This window comes from Microtus oregoni, unplaced genomic scaffold, assembly GCF_018167655.1.
Source record: "Microtus oregoni isolate MIOR12 unplaced genomic scaffold, Mior012 000021F_ref0000039, whole genome shotgun sequence".
Taxonomy (NCBI): domain Eukaryota; kingdom Metazoa; phylum Chordata; class Mammalia; order Rodentia; family Cricetidae; genus Microtus; species Microtus oregoni.
In genome coordinates this window covers 10,221,646-10,247,369 of record NW_024543080.1, presented here as the reverse complement: position 1 = coordinate 10,247,369, position 25,724 = coordinate 10,221,646, and the positions used below count along the sequence as shown (strand labels likewise).

General features: G+C 36.5%; 1 protein-coding gene across 1 annotated transcript; it reads right to left on the bottom strand.

The window, feature by feature from the left end:
- Positions 1 to 6,653: 6,653 nt before the first annotated feature.
- LOC121460764 (UDP-glucuronosyltransferase 2B7-like) lies at positions 6,654 to 15,837 on the bottom strand. The gene is made up of 6 exons (XM_041671310.1): positions 15,096 to 15,837; positions 14,112 to 14,260; positions 13,177 to 13,308; positions 11,111 to 11,198; positions 8,858 to 9,077; positions 6,654 to 7,099 (listed from the first exon to the last, which is right to left on the bottom strand). The coding sequence occupies exons 1-6, from the start codon at positions 15,817 to 15,819 to the stop codon at positions 6,823 to 6,825; spliced, it is 1,590 nt and encodes a 529-aa protein (XP_041527244.1). The 5' UTR covers positions 15,820 to 15,837; the 3' UTR covers positions 6,654 to 6,822.
- Positions 15,838 to 25,724: the final 9,887 nt, after the last annotated feature.

The following is a 25,724-nucleotide window of genomic DNA, read 5'->3' as shown; positions in this document are numbered from 1 at the left end:
ATAGATAAATATTTTTAAAAAAGATTGATATGGCTGTAATTCTGTAGTGATATGAGCAGTGGGCTGTGCTCCCACCCAGCTCCCGCACGACTAGCTTAGACCCAGAATAATTACAAGGAAACTGTATTCTTCTAAACACTGTTTGGCCCATTAGCTCTAGCCTCATACTGGCTAATTTTCACATCTTGATTAACCCATTTCTATTAATGAGTGTAGCACCACGAGGTGGTGGCTTATTGGGAAGGATCTTAACCTGCATCCATCTTGGAGAGGAGAGGTATAGCATGTGCTTGACTCAGCTTTCTTTCTCCCAGAATTCTGTTCTGTCTTCCCCACCTACCTATGTTCTGACCTATCAGGCTAAGCAGTTTTCTTTATTAATTAACCAAATGAATCAACAAATAGATAGACGACCCACCTACATCATAATTCTAATTGCATATAAATTCCATGAGATGTTGATTAAAATGAAAGCAGAAAATAGCTGGAATTTTATGCCATTTAGGCAAAAGTGGGTAGTATGACTTAAGTACATGACAGCCAAGGAGCACAATTTGTCTGTTAAAGATACAGAGGAATGTATGGAGTACATGCATAATTTCAGGGGCACATGATATATTTTGCTTAATTATCCTTTGGAAATATTGTAGAAGAAACCTTGGTAAATCTTAACATGCTTACATGATATAAATCTGCAGGGAAGTAAAATCAAGAGATTGATGAGAAAAAATATAGGGATTATCACTTATTCTAAACACATATTTTGCAGCCTCATTGGTGTAGTGAGTGAGATGACCAATATGGCTGCCACCCTTTCCCACTTCTGCAAATACATACATATCCTCAGAGGAAATCAACAATGAACAAGATACTCAGTCAACTCTATAAAGAACAGATAATATCTACTGGTTCTTAGCATGCTAGGATATTCTGTGATTGTATTATTAAAAAGTGGGTTTTCTTAGAATCCAAATGATCGATGGACTTTAAGGGTAGAGGTATAAATGTATTTATTCATACTGTACTGTGATTTTCTGCTTTTAACAATGACCAGAAAGAACAAAGCATAAGAGAATTTTGGCTTCTTGTAGACAGTAGCAATGAAGGACAAAGTGATTCTCTGTGTACACTCACAAGCCATTACTTTGGTGGCCAAATATTAGCTGCCTCTGCTATAGTACCTATTTTTCTAAATATAAGACTTGAAAAAATATTTTAGAGATTTAAGTGAAAATCATTACTTAATAATCTGAATAATCATCACCCTAAATGTATGATACCTTCATATACTTTGTTTACATTCTGCACTCACATTCTGTGAGATTTTTCTGTTGAATCTCCTTTGGTGAAGTTAGAATAACCTTGGCTTTTCTCAAACTGCTGAGTCAGGATGACACTATTCATCATCACACTCAGAGAAGTGACGTCTTTTAGCGGTTGATAAAAGGGTAATCATTAACTGCAAATTCTTGGTCTCATAAGGTGAAATCTGAGAATGATTAATTAATAACAATGATTATAGTCTAAAAGCCAGAAAGGCCTGAAATCATGTACTGCAGATCTAAGAGATCAAAGCTGGCATCCCAGACTGTTATATCTATCAAAACTTTCAATAATATAACAGACACTGAGAAAATGCAGAGAATCATAAGAATATACTTTAAAAACCAACTGGAAGGTGTGGTGGGAAGAGAAACTGTGCTAGAGATGTACTGTATGAGAAGAAAATAAATAAATAAATGCAAAAATAAATACATGCCACCCCCTCCAACCTTCCAAAAAAAAATACAAACCAAGCAATTAAACAAAAAGCCCTATGACTTTACCAAATTGGAAAATTTTAAATAAATGGTAATTTTTTGATAGGTACTCAGCAAACTTACACCAAAATCAGACAAGCAATTTAGATATGCTTAATGATAGATTTTATGCTTAAAGAGTATTAGGAAGCAGCCCCCCATTTAGGACATTTGTATTATCCATTCTTAAACTCATATTACATTCAATCTATAACTTATTGCATGAAGCTCTTACTTAAGAGTTGTATACCCTCACATTGATGTCTCAGCTTCATGCGTCATCTGGGTGGTTCCTAGAGAAGTGGGTATTGGGAGGTATAAGTATTGTCAGTTCTAAGTTTCCTAAATATACTTGTGAATGTATGTGTGGGGTTATCCCTTTTGCTAATAAATCTGAACAGTCTCAAAAAAAATGAACTCAAGATTGTCAGGAGACATTTGACTTCTTGTGGAACAAGGCCTGAGATTAGCATGAATGGGTCTCTTTGTGCTAAGACTCTGGAGGCCCTGACCCAGTTGGCAAGAGCTCTGGACAGCTTGCTGCATGATTTTGGGCATGTGTAGGAGGAGGGTTCTTGTTCTTCAAGCTGCCCAGCTAACTTGGACCCTAAATAATCATACAAACTGTATTAATTAAAAACATTATTTGGCCCATTAGCTCTACCTTTTTATTGGCTAACTCTTACATCTTAATTTAACCCATTTCAAGTAATCTGTGCATCATCACGAGGTTGTGGCCTACCAGCAAAGTTTCAGCATGTCAATCTCCAGCAGAAACATGGCTTCTCTCTGACTTCATCCTTCTTCCTCACAGCATACAGCCTAGCTTTTCCCACCTAGTTCTGTTCTTCCCTGCCATGGGCTCAAATCAGTTCCTTATTCATTAACAATAAAGCAACTCATAGACAGAAGGACCTCCTACACCAGTTATGACCCTGGAAACATGTGCACCAGGTGATTTCCTCTGAAAGAGTCACAGTAGGTCATGAAGGTATATTTGCTGGAATATACTGGAAAGGATACTTTTAACCACAACAGTTTTTGAAAAATGTTCTTAAATAGATTATATTAAGAGTTAATGGGAACATTCAAGGAACAGGGAATGAAGCAGAACCACAAAAATTATTTACGGTTACCTATGCCAATATCCCAAGAAGTTATGGAGATACAACAAGGGACACACAGTACCAACTATTAAGTGTAACTTTCTACCTACACGATCAATGAAAAACCCTGGTATGACCCCAAAGGAGATAGACTAGTACAAAGTGTAGAAAAGATTGATCCAGGTTTGACTGGTGAGTTGATCATGAGAACCCAGACTCTACCAGATGAAAATATTAACCAGAAGAGACAACTGTCTCTCACCCTGCATGAGACAATAATCACATATGCTGACAACTAGGTACACTGTTCTACCTGTAAGTGTACAGGGTTAGAAAAGTTTCTTTGTAGCTTGCAAGATTGCTTATGCTTCTAACAGTAGAGATATAGACCAAAAAGGTAGTAACTACTGGTAGTAACAACATGAGGTTGTGGCCTAATGCTAAGGTTTTGCCTGGCTGCTGGTATCTTTCTCCTTTCGCAGCTACATGGCATCTCTCAGACACCATCTACTTTTTCTCTATGTATGTGTTCAGATTTCCCTCCTGGTTTTACTCTACTTAGCAATTGGCTGAAACAGCTTCTTTAATAACCAGTGCTAATAATACACATTCATAACATACAGAGGGGAATCCTACATCATCTCCCCCTTTCCATCTAGACAAAAGGGAAGGTTTTAACTTTAACATAGTAAAATTACATACAGCAAAGCAGGTATCAGGCAAGAATTACAAATACAATATTGTTTGAATCTAAAGTTTCATATCTAATTCATCTTTTAGTATAGCTAAGGAAAACTATAACTATTCTTCAACTCCATCAAAGACCCCAGAAGGATATAATATTACCTAAGTTAACAAGAAGTGCACTGTAAGCAACTTCTAAAACTCTAGATTAGGCAGAGAAATTTTGTTGCCTGGATAGTCACCAAAAGTTCTGTAACATTGGGGCATCCATATTCAGCCTACAGGCTTATAGTATCTGGCAGACATTTTCATGAAGCAGGAAGTTTGAAGATCTGTTTCAAATTGTAATGGCAAAGTTCATCAGTAGCTTTCTTATGTCTTTTGTAAAACATCTGGCAGTTCTTTCACGAAGCAGGAACCCTGAAGGTCTCACCTTTAGGCAAGTTTAGCAGTCATTTTTCTGTGGGTTCTACATGTCCAGTTTATACAGCATACAATCAAGCAGTCCAGGAAAGAGCAGTTTCTTGCCCAAATGGCTAACAAACTCCATAAGGAGCCTTTTCAATGCCCATCATCCCCCTGAAGTAATTGGTGCTGCTAGGACCACATGTGTCTCATTGTCATGAAAAGTCCTAAGTTCTTATAAATTTTCAATGCCATATTCTGTTAGTCTTTGAACGGTTTGAAGAATACCTGAAGAATCTGAAAAATATGTCTATACATCTAGAAAATCTAACTAACATGACTACGAATGACTATTATAGGTCACTATTAATCTGCAATTTTTAATTTAATTTAACATTAAAGTTTTAAATGAGCTGTTTATACATACCATAAGCAAGAATAGAAATCTATAATACAAAAATTGACATTAAATTTGTATCAATAAATGAAGACCTATACCAATGCAAAGGTGTCATCTCTATAGCATATTCCTGTTTAGATAAAAAAATATTTCTGAACAATATTTGGGAATTTTGGCATAGTTATTTCCTAACTACTATCTCTTTTTCTTGGGCAAAGTATTTTTGGGAGTTCATGGAGACTGTTTTGGTGGTCTTGGTCCGTTAAACCAAATAAGTCAGGAAACAATACACAGGTTCTTATTCCCTGTGGAAACAAAAACAGAACCTCTTTTCCAAAGCAATATAACTGTAGACTCAAATTTTGAAGTCAGGAGACCTTTTATATATATATCTTAGCAGTCCCCAGATTCAAATGTTTCAGTGAAGTCAAAAAATTAATAGAATACATGATAGTATACATAATCCAGACATACAGATATATATTTATATACACATTGCTTTATATATATTGCTTTCTGTTTAAAGACTTCAAAATTCTAATAAATGTAAGAATTGCTTCATCATATGTCATGAAATACTGTGACTATCTGAATGTTCTCTTGTGAATCTGTCTCCATAGTTGGACATTGTGTGTGTGTGTGTGTGTGTGTGTGTGTGTGTCTATGTGTCTTCTTTCTCCAACTGACCCCATATAACATGTAAACACTGTTGAGTATTATCTGAATACTTCACTCTAGCATTTATGGTGGATGTTTGCTTTATTTGGTTTCTTTCAACCTATTTGTGGTTTCCAGCATTTACTGTCATGACACATATATATACTTTAGGTCAGACCATGTAATAGTACATAACATAAAATCACAGCTACACTTTACCTTAGATCATAAAAGATGATGGCATGGGAAATTCAAGGCAATTAAGATCCTATGTATGTATGTATATGTATTTATCAGTACATAATATAAATAAGTCAACATTGCTTTTTCCATGGTATTATTGTTATGAATTCTAGCATCAATTATTTTTTAAATATTATTTGCTTACCTGAATGTTCTTTTGATTTGTAAAGAGTGATACTTGAATCTTTCTTGAGTTATTAAAATGTACCTCTTCATACAGAAGAGGTTCTTTTTATTTAGTTTTATTGTACTCCATTTATTTTGTAAAGTATTCTCAGTTATGAAGTAATAGCTTCAGGTATTTGAAGATATGGCAAAATTGTAAGATTTTAACACTCTATCCCTTAAGGCCTAAACAGTATTACATGTGGGGAAGGGAGTTTGCTATGAGATTTTGTCAACTAGAAATATCAGAAGATATTCCCATAAAGTTTGACCGACATGACTTCTCAAATGTGAGCTGAACAAGGATACCCATAGAAATGCCACAGTGGGTAGAGAAAAGTCGACATTCATCATAAAGAAGTATAGGGGAGTCAAGAAAACTGAGAGTTGGAGAGGGTGGTATTTCCAAGGAAGAGCATACCAATTGGTTGCCCAGTGCCAGATGGGTAATCCTGAAAACACAGATACAAACAGCATTTTATGGACTGAGCTGGTTATATTTAAGAATATGTATACACACACACACACACACACGCATGCACAAACACACACACAGACACACACACACTTAGTGATAAAGAGGCCATGAATTTGAAGAAGAGAATGGAGGGTTCTATAGAAGGACTTTGTGGGAGGAGAGTAACAGAAAATATGTAATTACACATTATTTTAAAAATGCAATAAAATATAACAAATTCTTGAATCAAAATTCTTCAATTAATTTTTTCTATTTGTTTTCAGGTAATTTTATTGAAACTTTCTTTATGTACATAGTGTGTGGGATCATCTCCAGCTCTTCCTCTTCCTACTCCAAACTTTTTTCCTTACTCTCAATCCATCTGGGATTCATAATCTCTTTTTTTATAATTATTGTGGTTTAATGCATTTATATATATAATACCCACTGAGTCTTATCAAACTTATCATCATTTGTTCTTCTGTATCTTTCTTTCTGGAGCATCCATTTATATATTCAATTACTATGTCTTAATTTGTCTAGTTTCTTATCCTCAAGTTTCTATAAAACCCATTAAGTATTGAAAGTATATTTTTCTATGATTTCAACTGCAACACTTTTTAATTTCATTGAGTTTCTGCAAAAGTGGTTAGGGACAAAGCCTGGATTCCTTCTGTCTTAAAAATATAAACTTAACTACCTGTCCTATATAATCCAACGAAAGAGAACAGTAATGGTGAGAGGAGAAAAAAAACTTTATTTGATGTGGTCACACTGGAAAGATCAACATATAGTTCTAGAAGCCTCTACTGTACTTTCCCAGTTCATCTGGGAGTGCTTAAGAAATTTAGGTATATATAGGGCTAGAATTGAATGAAGTAGTCTTGTCTTCTCTCTTAAAGAGTCCTATTCCTTTTTATTCTTTGGCTTCTTTACAAAGAATTGGTAAACAAACAAGCAACATTTTAAAGTGAGGAAAATCATAGCTGCCACACAGGCCAGGAGGAATCCAATCACATCTAGAGAGTAGTACTGGTACCAGGTGAGGTTAAAGGCAAGAGGCTTCAGGTGCTTGGCCCCTTTGTGGCGCATGACATACTCAACCCAGAAGACGGCTCTGTCCAGGGGCTTCATGGGCTGGTCATGGTGAATGGTTGATAACCACATCACATTCTTTTTATAGCTAAAGGAAAATACGATGGGTATTAATTTACAGAAAGAAGAAACATATGTGTATAAATTTATGTGTATCATAACGATGATTATATGAAAATATAAAGAAAATTGTGTGCTTATTACAGTAAAGGTCTTCTTAAATAATGTATCATCTAGAACTTCAACACACAGGATTTAAATATATAAAAATGCTAGGAAAGACAAATATTCATGAGTAAGAGATCAGAATCAATTAGCACCCCAAAGCAAAATAAAGTCAAAATGAACTAGCCTTTGAAGCCTTGAAACACAAGTAAGTGAGAAAGCAGTTTCTAGTGTAGCTGGTACAGAACAGTAGAACAATTTGGAAATGCACAATGATGCGTCATTTTCACTGTGGTCCATATCTGGGCAAAGCTGTTACGGAGTTGGGTTTAATGAGGAATTTGTATTGACCACTTATTAGTGCTTATGGGTTATAAATGTAGGTGTGCAGTTATTGTTCATTTAGTGGATTCTTGATCTTTTAATAAATTTCTCCTTCTACCTTTTAAACCGTTAAATGGAAATAATAAAATTGAAATGTCTCTATTCAGGTGAAAATATTTTTTATTGATTTGTATTGAGCTCTACATTTTTCTCTGCTTTGCTTCCTGCCTCTTCCCTCCCCTTTAACTCTCCCCAAAGTTCCCCATGTTCCCATTTTACTAAGGAGATCTTGTCTTTTTCTACTTACCATGTAGATTAGGTCTATGTATGATTCTTTTGACGTTTGGAATACTGTGAATTATTCTTACTGTAAGCAAGAATTAGAGTAAATTCTTGCAATTGCTCTTCATGTTTTTCTTTTATGTTTTTTTTAATGTTGAGACAAATCAATATTTTATGCTGAAACATTGAAGATATATTTGATTCTAGTGGTAAAATGGTTACAGACAAGAATATATGGGATAGGAATCTAGCTTATGGACATTGCTCATCAAGTGTACAGTTTAGCATGCTGAATCATAATAGAGTACCAATGGCGATAGAGGCAACTTCCCTTCTTATTATTTATAATTTACTGGAGAATAGCAGCCAAAAATGCAGAGAAAGTAAGAGCTTTTCAGACAAAGGCAGAAATAGTAATATAGTTGTTATGCAGGAGATGAGACCTGTAATTATGAAGTTGTACATTTTACTGAAGACTAATTCTGTGTGTGTCATAAGCCTTCAAAATCTCCTATGAATCAAATTATTGTCAAACACAAATTTGTAAGATTAAATATAATTGGAAGTAGAGAGTAATTTTTATCTTACTGGTTTACAGAAAGCCATTTTGAGGTGATTTTTAAAGTAAAAGAAAAATGGTGGGCATGCTCATTTGCTTCACTCAACTTCAACCCTCAGTAGTTATTTGAACAAAACTGTATTTACTCTAAAATTAAACCACTGATAATTTTTGTTTTACTAAAACAGCTCCAACGTACTTTGGTCTTGGCTGTTGGCACATGCTTTCTATTCTACAGATTTGTATGATGAAAGAGGAGGATGTCAAGTTAAACTCAGACATTGTCTAAAACAAAAATAATGAGGAAACACATTGATATTCCCTCACTAATGCAGATGATTGAACTTATCATTATTTCTTTGTCTAGGTTATTTGCTGCTCTCTGGAACTTCTAGTGAAATAATTCATAATAAATAGGCTAGTGACAAAGCTCGCTGTTAGATTAGTTGCTCAGCATGCATGTTTAAAATTCTTTGTTCCAATACAACACAAATTAAAATATATGTTTATACTCACGACGGATTGTTAATGACTTCCTTCAGGGCATTAAGCAAATCTGAACTTGTCATTGTATGAAAATCTACTGAAGCAGCTGCTCCTTTGGCCACCATGTGAGCAATGTTATCATATTGTTCTGCAAACATAGGGATGCCAACCATGGGGACCCCATGGTGAATTGACTCATAAATGCCATTGGCTCCACCATGAGTTACAAAAACTCTAGTTTTTGGATGACCTAGGATCAGAAGAACAACAGAAAATATACTAATTAGAGCTCTTAGATATAAGTAAAAACCTGTAATCAAGTGATCAAAGGGTCCGTGTATTTTTAACATTGAATAATACAACTTTTGCGTATATATCCAAAGGATGCTCAATCGTGCCTCAAGGACATGTGCTCAATATGTTAATAGCAGCTTTGTTTGTCATAGCCAGAAACTGGAAACGACCTAAATACCCCTTGAATGAAGAATTGATGAGGAAAATATGGTATATTTATAGAAAGAAGTACTACACAGCAGAAATAAATAACGACAGCTTGAATTTTGCTGGAAAATGGACAGAACTAGAAAACATTATTTTGAGTGAGGTAACCCAGACACAGAAAAACAATTATCACATGTACTCACTCATAGGTGATTTTTAAACATAAAGCAAGAAAACCATCCTACAAACCACAATCCAAGAGAACTTAGGCAACAATGAGGACTTTTGTAGTAATTGGAGCGGTGGGGCTGCATTCCCAGCACTCCGGCCGCCTGCTAGCTTATGCCCGAAATAACAACACACAAACTGTATTCATTTAAACACTGCTTGGCCCATTATATCTAGCCTCTTCTCAGCTAACTCTCGCACCTGGACTAGCCCATTTCTAATAATGTGTAGCACCGAGGTGCGCTGACCGGGAAGATTCTAGCCTACGTCCATCCTGGGTCTGAACTTCATCACGTGTGCCTCAGAGAGCAGAGCTATGCGTCTGCCCTGGAGAGGGGAGCATGGCGTCTCTGCTCCAGAGAGCTGAGCTGTCAGTCTTAGCTCACTTCCTCTTCCTCCCAGCATTCTGTTCTGTTTACTCCTCCCACCTATGTTTTAACCAATGAGGGCCAGCCAAGCAGTTTCTTTATTTTTTTAACCAATGACCTTCCTCCATCAGAAGACACTAAGAGAGACTTACATAGATTTAATTTACATGGAAAATAGAAAGTATAAATAAACAATAAGATCTCCTGAGTAAATTGGGAGCATGTGGACTTTGGGGGAGGGTTGAAGAGTGAAGGGGAGAGGTAGCGAAGGGAGCATCCAAGAAATCTCACCAGTGTGATTGCCTAAATAAGACCTGCATCATGAAATCTCCTGTTGACCTGCCAACATAGATGGAGAAAATTTCACAAAGTCCTAATCTTATAGGGAAAACTGTAGACAATCAATGGCTGTCAAGATGGAGAGTGCTAGGTTTCTCCAGTATGACATCCCTGATCTATTATCCAATATTCCATTGTCAGCCCTAAACATGTGTAAATAACAAGCAACAAAAGTTGGACGTAGTGGGATGATAAGATGGTAGAGCAAAAAGGAGAAAGAAGGCTGAAAATGGTGATAATATAGTACTTACATATGATTTTCTCAAAAATTATGTATTTCACAAGGGAAATCATAACTAACACATGTACTAAGTCTAACACAAGGTTTATAGGGCATTCAGCACAACCATGACAACCTGATTATTATATTGTGCCAGGACAACCATGGCAATCACAGTGCTATATTGTAGCTATGCAGTGGTGATGCACATCTTTAATCCTAGCACCCAGGAGCCAGAGGCAGGAGGATCCCTGTGACAGCCTGGTCTACAAGAGCTACTTCCAGGACTGGCTCCAAAGTTACGGAGAAACACGGTCTCGAAAAAATAAAAACAGATTGTGGTATTGTTGCATGATAAACATGTGAACTTTTTGTGATGGGTAATATCTCATTAATCATTAATGTTTCTTATCATTTTTGAAAAATTCCTGCTTTAGAAAAGGTAACAGGTATAAAATTGAATATGTAAAAGACAAGGTAAGAACAGAATGCTTCCTGTGAGAGGCAGTTTCTTTACAATGCATATTTTGTTCCTGGAATACAAATGCCAGCTCACATTTCAATCTCTTTCAAGCAAAACATATTTAAAAATTGGTTTTATTTTTGATTTTTCTAAAACGAATCAGTTTGCTTTCTATCGCATTTCAGCGTGTGACTCATTTCAGTGCTTGCTTCCCAGAGTCTCACCTAGTAGGTCATTCTGGGGGATCCACTTGAAAATCCTGGTATTGGGACCTAAGGTATCTGGTTTCATACCATCATATCTCCAAAACACCTGTTAGAGATTAGACATAATTTATTAAATTTTAAAACTGAAAATATAATATTTTAGAAATTAGGCAGTGATTAGCTAAATGCCATTCTTATCTCTGGTGTGGAAAAAAGGTAAAGAGACATTAGACAATAAGAACTATCAAAACATAAGTCAGAGTATGGAGCAGCATCTATGTTTCTCTTTACATTTAGTCAGGTCTAATGGCATCATGATTTTCGATGTGCACACATGAGAGAGTTAATGAAACATGAATATATTAAGAAAAGTTTTTTTGTTTATAAATCAGCTTCAAGGAAGAATAATTAAACTTTATGTGTATTTACTATAATTCTTCTAATTTTCCATTCTTAGTTTTATGCCAGTTTAAAACAACCACAGATTTTACTTATATTCATTTGTCCTATGTTATTTTAATAGAGTTTGACACTTATTTTTGTTATTTATTAATTATTTTCGGTAAATATTCCATATTACAATTTTCTCTGTTTACTAGTTTTTTGGAAAAGGTACCACTACAGATAATCAGAGAATGGAGTTCTCAGTCAATTCCATCCTGGCCATAATCTCACAGAGTGTATGTGTTTAGGTTGTTCACTAACTACCAGTGACTTGGTTACTAGCATAAAGCTCCCTCCCATGGTTGATTGCACCTTTCTGCGTGTTGAGGAGGTGCTGCTTCCACCACAGAAGTAGCAACCGCAGGGAGCAACTGACATAATTTCTTGAATGAGTAAAATATTAAGTCTCATATTGCTCATTTTGGATTAAGGCACCGACTTTACTTAGAAATCACAGGAAGTGCAGAGCACTTTATCACACGAGTCATATCACTGTCGCTGAGACTGGATATTCCTTCATGTGGGAAAGGAATCTGCTGTGTTGCTCATAAGGGCTAGTAGCTGTAGAAATCATTCAAAATCCTAATGGTGCTGCATCTGACCCATATGACAGATGGCAAAACACTTCAGGGTTAATGCACTTTGATAAATGCCAAGCAGTTCCACAGCAAGACCACACAAATGGTGCTGCTGTTAGAAATCGCAAAACACCCTTCTAAATGTGAGCTTCAGCTACATGTTCAATATCTGTTTGCCACAATAAATTTAAACTTTTCTTCAGGATCTCAGGGAAAACCAGCACAAGTTTTTACAGGGAGACTTCACGGGATGGGAAGCTAAAATATAGTTCCTACATACTCCAGATTAAAGTTCAGATGTGGTAAATTATCTTCATATACCCTATGAAGAGAGTCAGCTGGACCTTTTCTGGCATCAGTCCTGTTTCTACTGGATTATCTCTTAGTTCCCATTTCTTCCTAAATGAGACACAATTTACTCTTCTGGGTTAGAGACACTTTACATCGTCCTGTTTTAGGTTTAGCAGATTCAAGAATGGCCGATCCTTCCTTTCTTTTTTCTCAATGAACATGGTACAAAAGCCCTGAGATGGTGAACTGTTTTTTCCCTTTTTTTGAAAAGTCTCCTGAGTGGTAACTAATGAAACCTAGTCCAGCATTCTCAAAAAGAGAGAAGGGAAACCTGGGAAGTCAAGATGGCTACAGCACGTCTAGAAGTCTACTAATGCTATAATGCAAACATTTTTCAATATCTGTCAATAAAGTTTTTAAATAAAACTTCATTTTTCCCTGAATGTCTAGATGCAAACAAGGCTCAAGAAAAAAGATTAAATGACCACTGGGAATTTAGTTATTCTTGTGTAGTTTTGCTCCCAGTATCATCAGACTAGAGAAGTTAGATTTGCACTCACTCACCACGCTTCCCTGCGATCACGATGTTTATGTCACTGTTATTGTCATCAAAACACATTCTGTAGAATCTGCTATCTTTATCTTTGTTTCTAACCTGACTAAAGGCAATCATAATACTTGGTTTTATATAAAGGGATTTTTCAGTGTCACCCCTTTCCAGACTTTAGTAAACTAAGTAGATAATTGCCTTCCATGGGGACCTCATTTTACCTTTTGTGGAATCTGTGCAAGAGCGGATGCAATTGTGTTAGCCCTTTCTTGTGTTGTGTTTTTGATCATTGATCCCAGAGAAAACACCACAACACCATGTTCTCCAGAGCTCTGTGCAAACTCTTCCATTTCCTGTGGATACAGAAATAATTTTATTATTGAAAATCAATAGCAGATGAAATGCTGTTCAAATTGCTACTAAAAGAGAAGAGAAATGAAGCATTATAGGAAAGATAAGTGCCACTGATGAAGCACACATAAGACAATCATTGTTGTCTATATCACCCTGTACTCATGGGAATCTGCACTATGTATATTCATATCTTTGAGCAGCAAATATACCAAGTATTATCCTATGAAAAATTTTAAGCTGCATCATGTACTTACAAATTGTATACTTACAAATTTTACTACATATATTTTTACATGTATATATACACAATGCAATATATATATATATATATATATAAAACTAAAAACAAAAAAAAAACAGATGTGTGTTAGTCACTAACAAATTTTGCATGAGTAAGCATCCCTTATTATAGCATTGAATAATGATGTTTCCCCAAGGTTCTCAGGTCAGTCTATAAATGAAACAAATGCATAGGTTTGTTACTGTTTTAACCTTGAACATCTTTTGGCAAGATTTTCTTTTCCTCACTTTTTATTCACTGGAATAAAACTAAAAAAAAAATGATGTAGAGCCGGGCGGTGGTGGCGCATGCCGTTAATCTCAGTACTCGGGAGGCAGAGGCAGGCAGATCTCTGTGAGTTCGAGGCCAGCCTGGTCTACAAGAGCTAGTTCCAGGATAGGAACCAAAAAAACCACGGAGAAACCTTGTCTCAAAAATCCAAAAAAAAAAAAATGATGTAGAACCATTTTTAACTGAAATGAAGTAAAATCAAACAAAACTAAACTAAAAGGATTCATTTACCTCAGGCAAGGGTTTGGCAGGTTTGCAATGCAGTCCTCCAACAAACTCAATGTTTGGTAATGTTGGGCGAGGAAACTCTAAATCCCAGTAGGAGCGAATGAGCCACATTTCTGCTTTCTTCATTGTGTCAACCATAGTAGTAGGTCTTCCTAAAAGGAGAAATGAAAGGTTTGGGTGGAAGAGTACAATGATCGTGAAAGTGTTGTCATGTGAATAAAATAATATTGTCTGAAAATATTGGAATAATTTTACTCAAAGAAGCAAAGTAAACATTCATGAAACAAATACATTAAATTTTTCATAAATGCAATTGAAGTGTAATTTATCCACGGCTTATAAAATATATGTATGTTAAAGGTGAGCTGAGATGAAATGCTAGTTCTATTCATTATAGAAGCCATAATGTCCCTATGTACTGCTATGCACCTTGTTCTTTGAAGCTTCAGAAAACACATGCAAAAATGAAAGAACACTTTATATCTAGGGTCAAGCTATTCCAGCATAATTATGGACACAAGTTTTGCAGGAATCATGTTAATTGCTACAACAATCAGGGTATTCCTTGATTCTTGGTTTTCTAAGAGAATTATGTGGGTTATGCCTGGAAGAATTTCTTGTATATGTCTCTACTTTTTGTTTGTATTAGCAGTGCAATAAGATGTATTTCTTTGTAAAATATTTACAAATACTATCTGGAATGTTCTCAGAAAGTTTGAGAATAGGAATTTTTGCTCTTGCTTCATTGGGACTTAACTTATTTAAACCGGAGACCATGACTGGCAACAATACAAAACAAACGTGTTTGGATGCAAACTTCAGTAGTCTTTAAAATGAAGGTTTGGAAATGATGCTGTAGTGAGATTGTTACACAATATTAATATTTCATTTAACAATTTCAGCAAGAAAGACATATTTGTATCTAAGAATACTTTTCATAGCAATGCTATTTAGGCCCTCTACCTTGTGATGAAAAATACAACTTACCTAAAATTTCACTGAAAAATGGATCCCAATCCTTAGCAGGAAATGACTCAAAGAAAAAGTCAAAATAAAACAAACATATCATATTTTCTACTCTCTCCATGAAGGACATTTGACCACTTAACTTTGACGTAATTATAGGGACATAAGAAGGAGGGAATGAAAGTCCTGCACTAAACTTTTCTAATCCGTAGCCATTATCAAAGCGAAGACTATACATAAAGGGTACTTGGAGTACCTCAGCTATCAGCTCACCACAGGGACCAATAGCATCTGAAAAAACAACATCAAACTTTGATTCCTGTAGTTTTGCCATAACTTTTTTGTTTGAGACTACTTTTCTACAAAGGTTTAAAATAAAATCAGAAAATTGCCCAAATAGTATGTTAAACGATGGGTAATATCTCCAACATGAATCTTTTGGAACATCATATATCCACCTATTGACCCATTCAGTAAAAAACTTTTCTACTTTGTCATTATTGGTGGTTGTAGGAAATGTCTCATATTTAAGACCAGATGCTTTTTTGGGATCAAGAAAGACAGAAGATGAAGGTCTCAGAACTGTCACTTCATGTCCTCGTTGTACAAGTTCATCCAGAATTATCTTCAGATTCATCCAGTGACTGTATTCCAATGGCCACACCAACACCTTCCCACAGCTCCCAGATCTGAAGTAGCAAGTCATCTGCAGGAGCAGCAGAGCAGACATCCACTTCACAGGCATTCTGGAGAATCAAAGTCCTTCTGTTCACAGTGTGCCCCTTTCTGTCACTATGTGTGCTTTTAACTAAGAAGGAATTAACCAAGAAGTTAAAATATAACTTGCATTGCTCAACCTGTTATTGAACCACCATCAATATGTAGAAGGACAAAAGAGGGAAGGCTAATTTAATTGCTATCTTTTTACATGAGTATGTTTAAAGCCTCTTTTATGATGAAGTGTTTTCAGTAAGCCAGGAGGTGATGACTGTGTGTTCAATTATCTATGCTCATCGATTCTAGAATAGTCTAAAATATTTCACAAAACATTTTAGTGAGAGACATTATGTGGCTGTTCTCTGAGTTTTTTCTCAACAGAATGGAAAGCGTATTAATTTACATAGCTGATCATTATTTCTCCCATAATAGATATCAAAGATTTTTGTAATAATGTTGATGTTCTGATGTGCATAAAATTCACCAACTTAAAGTCTGTGCCAAATTTTTATAGTATATTTGCAATAAGGCATAAACACTTTGACCACCAGTTTGGAAGAGTTTCATGAGAAGTAGTAAGCTTATTTGGTTCTATTTTGGGAAAGCCAAAAACCTGGCAAAGTGAAACCAGCCATTCCACTGGCATGTTCCAGAAAGGACCAAAGTGTGGAAGGACATGGCGAGATTGTACAACATAAGCGTAAGGGGCAGAAATAGTAGATGGCTGGTGCAGAACAATATTCTCTGGACATCCAGAACCATTGCACATATGAATCACAGTGGGTGTGGCTGGATTCAGAAGATATACACAAGTTTAACCAATCCATAATCCAAGAATGGATAAGGGGGCACGTGAAGTCCCATGCCTACCTGAGGAGGTATTGGTAGATGATGGCTCCTGGGGAGGAAGAGTCATAGTTCCAGACTTGAGAGGGGTAGGCACATCCTAGCAGATGGATTTATACCCTCCACATAATGGCAATATGTGTAAGTGAACTCAAGTGCTTTCAAAAACGAGTTTCTGAAGTTAGGAGTGAAAAACAGGATAGAATAGTGGGGAAAATGAATAGGAGGGGAGAGCTGGTGTTTGATCAATAAATGTTACATACATGCCTCATACTCTCAAGAATGAAATAATGGTCTTATAAAAGGAAACTGAGCACAGATACCTATAGTCTTGGCTCAGAAAACAACTCTGAACCATAGAGAACTTCACGTGGCAGGGAGAAAGTCAGCAGGAGGGTCCTAGAAGCTTCTTGTCATGCTGGATGGGAGATGACCTGCTGTAGTAATAAGAGCAGTGGGGCTGCATCCCCAGCACCCCGGCCACCTGCTAGCTTATGCCCGAAATAACAACACACAAACTGTATTCATTTAAACACTGCTTGGCCCATTTCTATCTAGCCTCTTCTAGGCTAATTCTCACATATTAATTTAGCCCATTTCTAATCATCTGCATAGCACCGATAGGTGCGCTTACCAGGGAGACTCTAGCCTACATCCATCCTGGGTCAGATCTTCATCGCATGTGCCTCAGAGAGGAGAGTTATCCCCGTGTCCGCCCAGGAGAGGCGAGCATGGCGTCTCTGCTCCAGAGAGCAGAGCTGTGGAGTCTGGGCTCACTTTCTCTTCTTCCCAGCATTCTGTTCTGTTTACTCCTCCCACCTATGTTTTAACCTATGAGGGCCAAGCAATTTCTTTATTGCTTAACCAATGAAATCAGCAGATTGATATATGACACTCCCACATCAACCTGCTTCTTAGAATCTCTGCATCTGACTTGGTGAACTTCATAGCACATGATTGCATTCTTACCAGAATAAAACAACCCTGTTCATATATTCCCTCTATCACTATATCCTCTTGCATAGATCATCTGTAGATGTCTTGTGACATAGCTGGCCCCCTTGCCCATAGGCCCTGTATCTTAGATCTCCCTGCTCTAAAATCCTATTGCCTTGCTCTGCATACAGCCTAAACATGAGAAGCATGTGGGAAATCTATTCTGTGTGTTTTACTCAGTAGAACCCCTTGTAAAATGACTTCTAAATAAGCTCACTCTTCTGTTACCATTATAGTATCCTCTATAGTCTTTTTCTGCATGTTTGCCTCTACAAAAGTGCTTGGCTTCATGCTTAACGGATTGCTTGAAAGAAAACCCTAAGAATAAGATAGGCAAGCAATTGTACCCATTCACGATCCCACCAAAGCAGGTAAATAGAACATCCTAAGTCATTTTCTCTACCAAGGCTCTTACAAAACAATTGGCTGACATGTTTATTCTTCTGTACATCTAACATGTTTAGCTTGTTCTCAGAATCACAGTGTCTCAAACAAACAATGAGAAGCTTCGTACTGAGCTTTTAAGTTCAGTTGAAGAGTGGGAAGAATGAGAATATGAGCAAAGAGGTCTAGACCATAATGGACACACCCACAGGAACAGTTTACCTGAACTAATGGGAGCTCACCGACTCCAGCCAGATTGGGAAGGAACATGCACAGTACCAAACTAGTCCTTCTGAATGTTGTTGACAGTTACATGGCTGCGACAGACTGAGATGCCACTATCAGTGGCACCAGGATTTATTTCTACTGCACGTTCAGGCCTGACAAAAAAGCAAGTTATATGAGGAATGATTTCTGTTGGCCGATATTCTGAGAAATTGTTGTCCACCATGTCATTGAATCCATAAGAAATTTCATGTTGGTGAGAGACTTAATGGCTATTCCTTTTATATTGTGTAACTAAAAGGTGAATATTCTTTGGAAATGTCTGTACAAGTAAACCATTCCTCTTCTAAGTTGACTTTTTTGTAGGTTGTTTAGTTATGATAATGAGAAAAGTAGCCAATACAGGGAATTAATGATGATAATGGGGTCATTACCATGATAACCTAGCTTTATTGTACATAAATGTTTTTCTAATGATTTTTTCAAAGAAATATGGAAAAATATGGGCATGTGAGAATGCAAGACTCTAGAATTCTGAATGCAAATTCTGTGTGCCATTTAGATTAGTGCCTAGAAGATCAGAAATTGAAAAAAACAGTGTGAAAAGTGTAGGCTGGCTTCATGGAGTTTTGGGAGATAGTAAGGATTTCATGAAGGTCTGTTAGTGGCCTTTATGTTCTATTCTTGTGAAGAATATGATTGTGTTTTATTTATGTTCTGATAAATTGAGTAACACTAAATTAAAAAGTAATGGAATATGTTGTCTGGTGGAAGAAATTTAGAGACTGCTTCACATCTGACCTACATATAAATGCAAATATGGAATCTGAACTCTGAAATATACTTTTTCATTTCAATGGCACCAATGTCTGTGAACACAAAGAATGTGGCATTTCCAAGGAATAGAGACACTACTACCATACTTATTTTGTGGGGGTTATTATTTATGCATTTTTTTCTGAGAACTTTTGTCACCTAGACAATTAGCGTTAAATGTTTTTCAGATGTTACAATTTGTGGCAGTTAAAACAGTCTTCATTCTAATGGGTCTAGAGTAGTCAGAGATTGAAGTCCAGTGCACTTCAAGATTTGGCATTAAAAGAAGAATAGAAATAGAATTTTATTTAAAAGCTACAGTGATGTTTTAAGGCATATGAGACATAGACAATCATAAATTATCCATTGTTGGTGCTATGGTCACCTTACCAGTGTATCTCTCCAACCAGTAGAGCAGCATTGTAAGATTATATAGATGAGGAAATAGAAGTCACAATTAAAAGGAGAAAGGAAGGTACCAAGTCTCTATAATGTGAAGTTTTAGTTAGTTACAGTGATCATTAAAGGATGGTCTGTGTAAGGTACTTCTCTGAATATTATGTGGCAGACTAATGTCAAACACATACCCATATAATATATCATACTGGAGGAAGTAAGTGAGGATGGAAAAGAATTTTACATGGAGACCTATTTATAACTTAGGTTGTTACCAAAGGAAATACAATGTTTTGGAACACCGGAAACTTCTACCTGCAACAGAGATTAGCATTCAGAAGACCTGAGCTCCAAACTTCTGCTGTTTGCTTGAGAAGCTATACAGTCTGTATGGGATCTGTGGAGGCCACACAGAATACTTTTAATCTCACAAGGTTCTGGTTTCATCTATCACGTTTCTTCTGGCGGTCAAACCACCAAGAGTGGCCATTTTGTTGAAATTGCAAAAGATTTCACATAGTGAGAGACTGAATGTGTAGGTTTCTCAGAACTTGCTGAGGATTGTTTTGCGAGCCTAATTTATGACTGATAGATTCTGGAGTATGTGCCATGTTCTGATGATAGAATATATATCCTACAACTATGGTATGAAATCTGTTATCAATATTGGTTACGTCAGTTGGGTTATGATAATAGTTTAATCCCAATATTGCTTTTGTTGACTTTCTTTGCTGATATGATGAATTCAATTTCTAATTTCAATACTATTATTTATTTATAAGGAAACGTGCCATTTTAGTTTATTAAATGTTTGTTTTTCATTTCAAGTTATATATTGTCTTAATGTTTCAGAAGGTTTGTATCACCATGTTGTGATTTGTCCACAGAGCAAGTCAACTGTGTTGATTTTATAAGGAGGATAACATGATGGCTACATTCCTTTATTAAGTTGACTTGTATAATAAATGCAATATGATATAATCCTTGGGGCATATATCAAAGTGGTCCTATTGACTACAAGATGTAGTCTCTCAACTACTTCTCAGCATGTCTGCCTGAACACCACCTGTCCCACCATGATGATGATGGACTGAACCACTGAACAATAAATGAGTATTTTTCTTTATAAGAGTTGCCATACTCATGGTGTCTCTTCACAGCAATAGAAATAGCAATAGGATAAGACTGATTCTGAACCCATTTTTAGGAATCATTAGGTTATCACATTGAAGATTTGCCTTGGAAAATCCACTCAGCTATATTCCCATGCAGTTCCTGTTCTATATCACCATCTTGGGACTCTGCCTTGAAGGGTTCCTGAGAAGTAGTTGGGGAACTGCATTAGCAACTTTGTTTATTCAGTCTTACTACAAGCCAATTGAATCTGCCACCTCCAGATTTCCACAGTAAGTAACACTTTGTATCCCAATTGGCTCAATCTGTAAAGAGCCTTCAGGAATAAACCAGTATGCCTTTTCATCCCACTGTTGCCCTGGTATCAATTTTAAGTTTCTGCTTACTTTTCTGCAGACTGATGAAACAATACTATATCATCAACCACAAACAAAAAAAAAATTGTCAGGAAGTCTAGTGTGAGGATTTGCCTAGAGAGGTCCTAAGAAGCAGAAAAGTACTCCCATCCACCCATTGCTTATCCTAGGTAGCTGTCACAACTGCTAGCCTGTTTTGTTTGGCCTCTGTTGAAACTCTTACACTCTCATGAAGCACTAAGGTAGCCTTATTCATTTGGACCCCAAAAGAGTTTTGTTGTAGGAGGCTGCTTGTTTGTTTTTCAGCTGGCCACCCAGACTTCCAAAATAATAACTCAGAAACTATATTATTTAAATCACTGCTTGGCCAACAACTTAAGCGTATTGCTACCTAGCTCTTATATCTTTGATTAACCCATTTCTATTAATCTGTGTATTGCCATTGCCACAAGGCTGTGGCTTACTGGCAAGGTCCTGGTGTATCTGTTCCCTGCAGAGGTTACATGGCTTCTCTCTGTCCCTGCCTTCTTCCTCTATATATCTCTCCCAGCCTGGCTATATTTTGTTAAGTCATTGTCCAAAAACAGCCGCATTATTCATTAACCAATAAAAGCAACATATATACAGAAGGACCATTTCTCCTTTTTTGTTTAAATAAAAAAGAAGGTTTTAACTTTAACATAGTAAAATTACGTATAACAGGTATTAAGCAAGAATTACAGTTACAATATTTATATTTACTTTATCTTTCATCATAACTAAGGAAAACTAAAATGAAAACTATGTATTCTTCAACTCCATCAAACACTCCAGAAGGAAATCATATTACCTAAGTTAACAGGAAGTGCATTGTAAGCAACTTCTAAAACTCTAGAATTGACAGACCTCTCGCTGTCTGACAGTCACCCAGAGTTTTTCTGTATCATTGGAGCATCCATCTTCATCCTACAGGTCCATAGTATCCTGCAGACTTTTCCACAATGCAGGAAATTTCAAAGACAGTTCCACCCATATTGGGGGTTTGTTAGTCACTTATGTTTTCTGCAGAATGTCTGGCAGACTCTTTGATGAAGCAGGAACCAGGAAGGACTGTCTCACCTTATTTAGGCAACTTCAGCAGTCATTTCTCTGTGGGTCCTGCATGTACAGCATAACATCAAGCAGTCCAGGCAAGAGCAGTTTCTTGCCCAAGTGGCAAGACCAACTCCATAAGGAGCATCTTCAATGCCCATCCTCCTCTTGAAGTAGATTGGTGCTGCCAGAAGCAGATGAGTCTCACTGTCATAAAAGAGCCTCAGGTTGAGCAGTTCATTCTCAGAAACACTGCCTAATAACATAAAAAACAAAATGTTTGTATTTTCAAAAATTCATTTATCCCCTAGAGAGCAGTTGGACTACTCATTGATAAGAATGAATTCACCTTCAAATAAATGTTACAGACCTTGGATTCTGACCAGAAGCACTCTGGTTCCAAAGTTGTGACTTCATTCCTGTGCAATAAACCATCATCCTATCTTGCTAGCTGACAGTCTACAAGGAGTAGCAAATTGTTTCAGTACAAAGCTCCAAACAGTAGTCATTCAGACAAATAATGAATGTTTAAAAATCAAGCAAAAAGAGTATAATTTGCATTAGAATGTTCTTTTATTTTCAATATTCACAAATTTGTGAAATTCGTGAGAGGAAATGCTATAAATTTTTGCTTTAGCAAGTCTGTTTTTGACACACTGCTCCCTGCTTTAGGTTATGCAGACATATGGAAGCTCTTTCAGAATAAAATGAATTTATGATAATAGACATGTGTTATTTATCAGAAGAAAACAGACTTCCAGGGATGGGCATCTGTCAGGCTCATCGTCCTGCGTTTTCCTCTTGATCATTTGTGCCCCCTTTCACTTGTCATCCTGTTTAAATGAGGGATAATTGTGATGCTTTTGTGTGGCAATTTTCTCGGAGTTAAAACATTTACTCTTTTAGTGAAGTTCCTTGAGATCCATAATGTCTTAAGAGAGGAAAACTATTCCTTCCTACAGGAAAACTCTCTAAGAACTGGGATGCTCTGAGTGATACTGGAACAACCTATCCTGTAAGACAGCTTCTAGAAAGTAAACAACTCAAAACATTTGAGTAGCACCCTGAGACCAACTAGTTTCTCTTGACCCTCTATAATGTATATAAGCAGTAAGAACTGCTACAATATACTCTCTTACAAGATGAATAACCCAGAAGTGAAAGAGACCATCCAAGCTGTCTGGAAGAGTTTTAGGACAACGGAGCTGCTTTGTAGAGACATTTTCCAACCTGTCAAGCTGCCTTCAAGTTGTGCAGTGAGCTCTAGTTTTCAAGATTCCATGAGCCTGATAATATGGACTCTAACTTTTAATTGAAACAGAACAACCACAGAATTGTTAGTATAGAAAAATTTGTTGACCACAGTATTAAAACACCTACATAAAGATACATATTAATATATGGATACACAAATATACCTAATAGTGGCCTATTAGAAAGAGCCACAAACGATCGATGGTTTAAAGGATTATATCTGATATCAGTCTTGTGATAATGAAGAGTTAGAGGATGAGAACAGAATACATAAAAAGATATAAAATATTAGAAGGTAACTGTTATTTAAGAGTGGCAAATAAACTACTCAAATATTTACAACGAAGAGTTATTTTAAATTTTATTAGTATTCAGAGACATGTTCTCAAGCTTATCAGAGACATTCCCTACAGTAACTGAGAAAATATTATTCTCATGTTTGGACTAACAAACTCTATTCAAACTGATAATGGGTCTCCTCTTCCTCTGCTTCCTTCTTCTTCTTTCCTGCACCTCTTCCTTCTTTTGAAACAATGCCCCATGTAAACCATCCAAGCTAACCTTATAACCCTTGTAGACTTTAGGGTAAGGCATCTCTCTTCATGAAACCGAATCATCTTACTCAGGACCCTAGTGTACTCTGTTATCCAACAGCCAGTGTTAATTAAGTTGTTGTTGTTGTTTTTTTTTTGCCTAAAGGATGATAAAATGTTGAACCTTGTCTTGAACCCATCTTCTCCAGTTCCTCTGTCTATGTAGGCATTCTGACTTTAAAATTTTTAATTTCCTGCTTATACCAAGAATGTGATGGGCTAATTTGAATAGGCAATACTTTCACCTTCATCTTTTGCTTTTAAAGTCACAAAATGGTGAAGGCAAACTAGGAAATAACTTGGAATATGCATGTGTAGTAGAATCCATAACTCTTATAAAAAGTGAAAAGGGGAACTATGTCTTAAAAAGGAATTTTTTTTTTTGAAACAAGGTTTCTCTATGTATCTTTGGAGCCTGGCCTTGAACTCACCTTGTACATCAGGCTGGCCTCTAATGCACAGAGGTCCCATACCTCTGCCTTCTGGGTGATGGGATTAAGACATGCACCACCACTGCCCTGCACTGTAAAGGAATCTTTAATATTCTTAGAGACGTAGTTGCAGTCAGATAAAGTTTAAGATTTTCCTTTGCTCTAAATTAAAGTGTCATCCTTAAATGGACATTGTGAGGGTATATAGCCCCTTCAAGAACAAAACCAAGAAGACTCAAAACAAGGCAGTAATCCACACTGTTCTCATTGCCCAGATACAAAGACAACTTGTGTTGCAAATGAAAATAAAATAGTCAAATCTATCAGCTGAAGGAGTTTCCACACAAGCCTTATTATTTTTGTGCCTTACAGGCCACACTATAACCATTCCAAATGCCCTACCCAAAGAGCAAGGCATGCCCCATAGCCTCTGTTAAGTGTGCCACACTCTACTCTGGGTCTTCCGCATTGCTCAGGTCACATACTAACAGTTGTTAGTGCAGAAACTCTGTCTTATAAACATTGAAGAGTAGATATATCCCTTTGCCTGTTGGGGCTGAATCATCTCACTGAAGAGACTCAATTGTTTTCTGGTACTCGACTGTCTACCAGTATTAAAACTCTGGCTTAAGGATAATTCAACTTTCAACCTTCTCTTGAACTCCTCTTTTCCTATCCCTCCCTAATAATCTTCAATACATATTTTGAGTCCTCTTGGAATTGTGTGTAAGAGAACCCATCCAGCCTGTGTGGCAGCTTGTATCAACCCTTTAAGTTAGAAACTGAAGCTAGGATTAAGTAGTACATACAGAAATTGAGTCAGATAATAAGCCCTTGACATTAGTATTATTTCTTTGGTGTGTATATATAAAACATATACCCTAATTTCTTCTACCACGCAAACCCCCAAAGTATGAGAAATAACTTGTTGAAAAGTACAAGTACACATATGATGTATTTCCTATCTTTCACATATTGCTGATGCTTGTAGGCAATTTTGTGTGGTATTTATACATTGGGTGAAGATATATTGCTATGACTTATTTAATAAAGTGCTGAATAGACAATAGCTAGGCAGGAGGTATAGGTGGGACTTCCAGGTAGAAAGAGGAAGTAGGAGGAGATAAACAAGGTGCAGGAGAGACATCAGGAGAGATGGAGAGGAAACAAAAGGTGCAACTTGAAAGAGAGATAATGCCCTGTGACAGAACATAGATTAATATAAAAGGATTGATTTAAGTTATGAGCTAGTTGAGACAAGCCTAAGCTTTCTCTGTCATTAGTTGAGTCTATCAGCCTCCAAAAAATCTTACTACAAATGAATGAAGCCCAAATTTTTAACTTAGCAAATATCATGGTCCAAAGAGAAGAAAAATTTTACCCTTTTTTATACTCTGTTCCTTCTAGCAAACAATGACTGCTTACTGCCCT